The sequence below is a fragment of the Mercurialis annua genome, linkage group LG3, assembly GCF_937616625.2.
Source record: "Mercurialis annua linkage group LG3, ddMerAnnu1.2, whole genome shotgun sequence".
NCBI classification, from domain to species: Eukaryota; Viridiplantae; Streptophyta; class Magnoliopsida; order Malpighiales; family Euphorbiaceae; genus Mercurialis; species Mercurialis annua.
The window spans coordinates 64,781,032-64,788,199 of record NC_065572.1 but is presented as its reverse complement, the minus strand read 5'-3'; the positions used below and the strand labels follow the sequence as shown (position 1 = coordinate 64,788,199).

The 7,168-nt window shown below is 27.1% G+C and overlaps 1 protein-coding gene across 4 annotated transcripts; it reads left to right on the top strand.

Annotated features, from left to right (window-relative positions):
- The first annotated feature begins 892 nt into the window (after nt 1-892).
- On the top strand, nt 893-6,345 carry LOC126672021 (agamous-like MADS-box protein MADS2). Of its 4 annotated transcripts, none has more exons than XM_050365906.2 (8): nt 896-1,223; nt 2,725-2,803; nt 2,926-2,975; nt 3,065-3,164; nt 4,614-4,655; nt 5,282-5,323; nt 5,456-5,592; nt 5,874-6,345. In XM_050365906.2, exons 1-8 carry the CDS (start codon nt 1,039-1,041, stop codon nt 5,959-5,961), a joined length of 723 nt encoding a protein of 240 aa, XP_050221863.1. In that variant the 5' UTR covers nt 896-1,038; the 3' UTR covers nt 5,962-6,345. The 4 variants fall into 4 exon arrangements, with proteins under 4 accessions (XP_050221864.1, XP_050221863.1, XP_050221861.1 ...); XM_050365904.2 differs by having other exon boundaries at nt 2,911-2,975; XM_050365905.2 differs by having other exon boundaries at nt 898-1,223; nt 2,914-2,975.
- The last annotated feature ends 823 nt before the right edge of the window (nt 6,346-7,168 follow it).

Sequence of the window (7,168 nt, the reverse complement as noted above, 5' to 3'; positions counted from 1 at the left end):
TTGTTAACTATAATGTCAGTGTAGTTGCAGAGATTGTGGGGATCAAGCAGTGAAAAACTCAGCATGTAACTCTGTGACTGATCTATAACTTTATGACGAGTGACGGAAGTTAGATTTAGAAACCGTATATACTTTTATGTAATTTATTTATTTATTGAATATTGTATAAAATTAAACTATAAGTTCTGTTTTCATTTTGCAAGATAATTTTTTATATTCATAAGTTTAATCAATTTATCAAATTCATCTCTATAAAGTAATTTAAACATTACGATCAGTCAATTTTATAAATTAAAACGATTATAATCAAGTCTCAAATTATAATTATTTTTAAAATTTATTTGTGTTAATTTATGTAATTTTTAGTCTAGTTATTGTAGTTTGATTTGAGATTTTTGTAGTTAATTTTTCATTAATGAATGAAACTCTTATGTCAAAAAAGATCAGCCGATAACTTAACTTTTTGAGTAAATTAATTATTTAATACACCATAAAATTGAAAAAGTTAGAGTTAATTTTTAACAACTCTTATTCAATTAATTAAGCATATTTTTGAGTAATGCTATACAATTCAAACACTTTTAATCTATTTTTTTGTTGACATAACAATCAAACAGTGGATTGATTAAATTCTGTTTTTTGAGATACACATTTTTGGATGGAAATTGATCTAATAAAACTTTGTCACATAAAATGGATTAAAAGAGTTAGATTAAAAAAGATAAGTTATAAAACATTTTTTTATAAAATAAAGTAAAATTATGCGCATTCAGATTTTAAGAGAGATTTGGAAGCCGGGATGTCTTAAAGACAATATTCATGTCTAAACTTTTAACCCTAATAAGTCATAAACCTAATTTTAATAATACAAAAAAAGCAAATCATTTATTAGGGTTTCCATTTCTCTCTCATATATCTTCATTCTCTTTTTTTTCCTATTGTGTACTATAAACCACCCTTCTTTTATCTCTTTGGAGTACCCTAAAAACACAGAGGCCATTGAAAAGTTTGTCATCTCTTAAACCAAGAATTGAAAACATGGGGAGAGGAAGAGTAGAGTTGAAGAGAATAGAGAATAAAATTAACAGACAAGTTACTTTTGCTAAGAGAAGAAATGGATTGCTTAAAAAAGCTTATGAACTTTCAATTCTTTGTGATGCTGAAGTTTCTCTTATTATCTTCTCTAATCGTGGCAAGCTTTATGAGTTCTGTAGCAGCTCTAGGTATTTATTTCTTTAATTATATGTACATATGATTGTGTTGTTTTTGTAGTAAAGATCGATCTGTGTGTTTTTCTTTTCAAGAAAATAAGCTCATGTTATGAGCTATATCTAGGGTTTCACTATTTTCTCATCATTTTCGTAAATTTCATTTTCTTGGATTTGTTTGGCTATTTCTAGCTTTTGACTGTTTAGAATTTCTTGTTTAAGTAATGATCTCTGCTTAATTCTAGTGTTTCTGATCTACATCATACTCTATCATATCTTTTTTATTTTTATTTTTGGATTGAATAAAATACTAATTTTATTTATTTTAACGGGAAAAAACTAATAATCAATTCAAAACTACTTAAGTCATCAAATTAGCTCCGAAGATCCAAGATTCTATAATATACTTGATTCTTGGTTTTCAAATTTAATTAAGTTTATATATTATAGGATATTTAATTACAATAAAACTAATATTATTAAAAAAAATATCAGCTTACTAAGAAAGGAGATAATGTTTCTAGTGATAAGTCATATCTGTACGTATTGTTTTCTGATTTTTTTTTTGGTTAAACATGAGACTATAATTTTTTTTGTTTTCTGTTCTTCCTATAAGAAACGTTTCTGGCTAGTTAATTAGGTCAGATTGGTGGTGTATCAATTGTTAAGTAAATCTTTGGATATCTTTAAACTCGATGATAAGGAAGCATTGTGACCGCTAATTTACTGTTGAGATGCGATGTGATGTTTTGCAGTGCAAGTCTGCTAAAAACAACGTTTTCTGAGAAATTAAGCTGCTTTATTTTTCTTCTAAAGCTGAACGTTCTTGATGTAAAAAGACATGCAGTTAGATTTAAAAACCCCAATAATTCTTATCCTCTTTTTTTTTTCATTTTATCTATAAGGATGTTATAGCTAGTTTAAGCAATTTCTGACAGAAACCCTAATTTAAATTAAATAAATTAAATCTTGAGTAGCATAGAAACAAGAATTTTATTTCACAATTAGGGTTAGTTGCTTCTTTCATTAGCTTATAGTCTTTACCAATCTATATATGCAAGAAAGATAAGTTGATTATAAAGAGATGGCAAATTGTACATATCTATCCACCGTTTTAATTAGTCTGTTTGCCAAATATACCATATTTACTATAATTTTTTCGACTTTTGTCAAATATATCCACAATCTAATGTGGCGCGATGCTATACGTTTTTGTATATAAAGTTAGACTGACATGGCATATATAATCTTGTGTCACATCAACTTCAAATAATTATGACTATATTTGACTAGAGTTGTGGGTAGATAAATAAATTGCTATAAGAATTAAAACTATTAGTTATAGTTTCAAATGTTAAGCTTTTAAATTGGAAGTTTGTTTGAGAAAATAATTCTTACTGACTTTTAAAAAAAAGGATTTATATAATCTTTTGGTTGAAAATGTCTAGCACTTTTTCAAAATTAAGGTATATCTTGAGTAATGATTAAGCTTAATTGTAATTTCATTTAATGGCAGCATGTTGAAATCACTTGAAAGGTACCAGAAATGCAGTTATGGTGCACTTGAAGCTAGCAACCCAGGGAACGAAACACAGGCATGAATTTTTTTGGCATATTTTAATATTTATGTTCTAATTTATTTTAATTTAAACAAATTATACAATTAGTATTCCTATATATTATGTAAATATAAAAATTTCAGCAGGGCAATTATCAGGAATATCTGAAGCTAAAAGCTAGAGTTGAGGTCCTACAGCGATCCCAAAGGTACAACTTATTTGTTATTTCATTCACTAGTTAATATTAAAGTATAGTAACATTTTTTCTAATTAATTAGTTAATCGTGAATTTTGTAGGAACCTACTTGGGGAAGATTTGGCTCCCTTGAACACCAAGGAGCTTGAGCAGCTTGAACTTCAACTGGAGACATCCCTTAGGCAAATTAGGTCAACTAAGGTATATTTTGGCCACGATTCAACTATCGGTTCAATTAGTCACATCTAAATCTATAAATTATGTCTATATATTTAAAATTTATAAATATACATAAAATTTTAGTTTATAAATAGACTGAAAAGGCAATAAATGAATCACACTCTGATTAGTAAATAAAAAGAATATTGGTTTAATGGTACAATTTGCTCTATTGAAATATTGGTTTAATCATTAAAAAAACGGGGTTGAAAAGAGTTAAACTGTATTTTTAAAGCATTTATTCATAAAAAAAAAACTATCATTTTTACATATTTTTCACTTCAAAGGGGTTGAAAAGAGTTGAACTATATTTTTAACTGGGTTAAGGTACAAAAATGATCTAATATTTACCCTGTGATTTATATATATTTCCCCCTAATACTTTTTGAATCTCAAAAATGACCCTAACGTTAACAAAGTGGAACAAATATACCCTCCGTCTAACGGTAGCGTGTTAGAAAATTAACTCGGCTGATTTGGCATACAATTAGCCATTGCCCTAATATTTTTCGAGTCTCAAAAATGACCCTAACGTTATTAAAGTGGAACAAATATATCTCTCCGTCTAACGGTAGAGGGTATATTTGTTCTACTTTATTAAGATTAGGGTCATTTTTAGACTCAAAAAATATTAGGGGGGAATGTGAGTCACAAGGTAAATATTAGGGCCATTTTTGTACCTTATCCCTTTTTAATTTGTATGAAAACTGGACTGTCCCTGATCTACTATACATCCAGCCGGTTTGGTTTGATTATTAAAACGTTGCTGGTAATGATAGTAATAGTTTTTTTTTTCTTTGCCAATTAATTAAAATAAAAATATACAAAGAAATAATAGAGTAAACTAATAAAATTTTAAAATCATAATATATATTAAAACTGAGCTATAATTGTTGGTATATAAATTTATTTTTCTCAATTTTATTATTTGGAATGATTATCGCATTGTTATTTCATTGTACGTCCTTCAATTTAATTTCATCAAACTATTTATTTTAATATGAATATAACTCAGTTATTACTTGCACAAAAATTAATTTCAACAGAGGTTCAGTTTATTCCGTCAACTTGACACAAAGATTAAATTTGTGGCTTTATAAAGAAACACCAAAAACTTGGCATTTTGGCTCAATTTATTCTGTGAAATGAGCCGTCAAAAAATAATTAGTGCATTATATACAATTTAGAGTTGATGTGACACAATTTTATTAAACAATTTGAATATGAAAAGATAAAACGAGTTAAACTGCCAAGTTCATGGAGTTTTTTTTCCAAAGTCATAAACTTGGCCTTACTTTTTTTTTATAAATAACTTGGCCTTACTTGATTTTTTGTGCCAAGAAGGAGCAAAATGAACCTTAGTTGGAAATTATATTTCCGAACCTATATCTTTTTTAGTTATTTATGATTGTATATTTCATTTGTTTTCAGACTCAATTTATGCTCGACCAGCTAACTGATCTTCAGAACAGGGTAAGCTTTTAAATCAGAGAGTGATTTCATAAAAAAAGTGACTATTTCATTGAAGTGATAAAAATACTTTTATAATATAGTTATGATAATGTGATCCGTCAATTAAATAAATTTTAACAATTAAATTCATACGATAAATTAAAACGACAAAAAAAATTAATTGATGAAAAAATAATTGTTTTTACTCCCTTAACTTATTTTTATGATAGATTAGTCAATATTGAAAAAAAAAGTATATAAAAAAAATAGATATCTTATTTCATTAAACATTTTATTTTTTTATTTATTATTATGAATTTTTAATCCAAATATGGACTATTTAAGCATAAAAATAACATGATATAGTAGATTGTATCTTATTTTTGTTAATTAGACTAATTTTTTTTTTTTTGGATATAGTTTGCATAATTTGTAAAAAAAAAAAATTATGAATCTTAACTTGTAAAATTGACGGATCAATTACTTCTTAAGAATATTTATGTTAATTTACTTATAGCTATGAATATATAAATTCATTTTTCCAGAAAAGCATAAGTCATGTGTTCAAGAAAGAATTCTATAATTATACATATCAAAACTTAATTCTCAATAACATGTATACTATGAAAATCTTGTTTTTTTTGTAGGAGCAATTGCTTCTTGACGCCAACAAAGCCTTGAGAAGGAAGGTACATTTAATTTTCTTAATTTGTATAGCTTATTCCAAACACTGCATGTTCATGCACTCCATAATTTGCAGTTGCACATAGTTCATTACTATTTAAGTTATGCGTTGTGCTCTCTTCTTGTCTGATGATCAGTTGGATGAATGCAATGCACAAGTTCCGCTCCGACTAGCATGGGAAGCTGGCGGTCACAACGTGCAATATAACCGCCTTTCCGTTCAATCAGAAGGCTTCTTCCAGCCTCTGGGAAACAATTCCAATCTTCAAATTGGGTATACATCTCTCAAAATCCTTAAATTATTAGTCAATGAAGAATTTAGAGGTGTCTGCAAAACCAAAAAATACATTTATTATTTGGTTTAATTGGTTCCGATTGATATGAATAAACATTTTGATTTTCATTTAGTATTAAAATAATTTCAATTCCCTTTTGGTACAAACCAAACTAAAAATATAACCGAACTGAAAAGCCGACGTTTAAATCGACTGATTCGGTTTAGTTCGGTTTAAAATAGTTTATCTTTATGATTTGCAATTTACAAATTGATTACAGGTACAGTCCAATGGGTGGGGAGGAGGTTAATGTTGCAGGTGGCCATACACAACATGTCAATGGATTCATTCATGGCTGGATGCTTTGACCTTTATATATATATATATATATATATATATATATATATATATATATATATATTACCAATATAAAGTGATTAATTATGTCACATTTAATAAGATCACCATATATATATATATATTATTATTACATAAGATTTTAATTTAAGCTTATTTTGAACTAATGCCTACCTTTTTATGGTACAGTGATCTGTACGTATTAAATATAGATAGTTAACTTGTAATAATCACTGACGATAATTAAATGTTTGTAAGGTGTCATAGACTCATAGCATTATCAAAAGGCATGCATATGTTGTCTTTATTAATTTATATGTTGCGTGGTGCACGAATTGTATTTTTTTTCATACTATAATTAAGGCCGTAATGCAAGAATAATTATGTGTTATTTAGCCTTTAGTTTAATATAAATCTCTGATTGAGACATACACTAAACAGGTTGATGGATTTTCCATCGGTAATGACCTCAAATCTGTCGGGAAATGATTCATTGACCGGAAAATTATGCTGATAGTCTTCCAGTCAGTAATTAATGGCCAATAAATTGCAGAGGCCCATTTTATACAGGGCGGTAGTAAGAAATCGAAATTAATCAGAAAAATAAAATAGAATATATTCATGAAATATATAAAATTTAAAATTTATTGAAATTAAAGAGGTCAATATATAAGAAATATCTAAATAAAATGACAAATTTTTTAAAAGAAATTAAAAAATTTATATTTAAATAAAAAAATAAAAGGGGAAAATGCAACTCTCAGCCATCATGTGGCTAGAGCTCCGATGTTTTGTCTATTAACGGCGATTTAATTTGTAAACAAGCCATTTATAATTGCCGACGCCTAAACTGTTTGGCATAGAATCAGGGCAAACAAACAGTCCGATGATTTGTAAAAGCATTTCCAGTTGTGCTTTTTATTTTAAAGGACATTTTTTTATAAAATAAAAAGCATTTTAGAATATCTACAGTTGCCAGACTGTTTTTGAGTCTGACGACAATGTTATATCAGCTTTTTATTAAACTCGTCTTCATTATACAATCTCACACAATGATTAGACTTTAAAAAGTAAATTGATAACTGACCCACACCAACTACATACTACATTCTTTATAAAAAATAATAATTACATTCATATATAATTTTTTTAAATTATGTATAAATTATAAATTATTTTAAAAAAAGATATTATAAATTATTGCCCAAATGATCAAAA

Excerpts from the sequence above, each read along its gene's own strand:
- LOC126672021 (XM_050365904.2), top strand. The coding sequence starts at position 1,039 with ATGGGGAGAGGAAGAGTAGAGTTGAAGAGAATAGAGAATAAAATTAAC. Across the intron at positions 3,165-4,613 it reads GGCAAATTAGGTCAACTAAG|ACTCAATTTATGCTCGACCA; the intron begins GTATATTTTGGC and ends ATTTGTTTTCAG. Across the intron at positions 5,593-5,873 it reads AATTCCAATCTTCAAATTGG|GTACAGTCCAATGGGTGGGG; the intron begins GTATACATCTCT and ends AATTGATTACAG.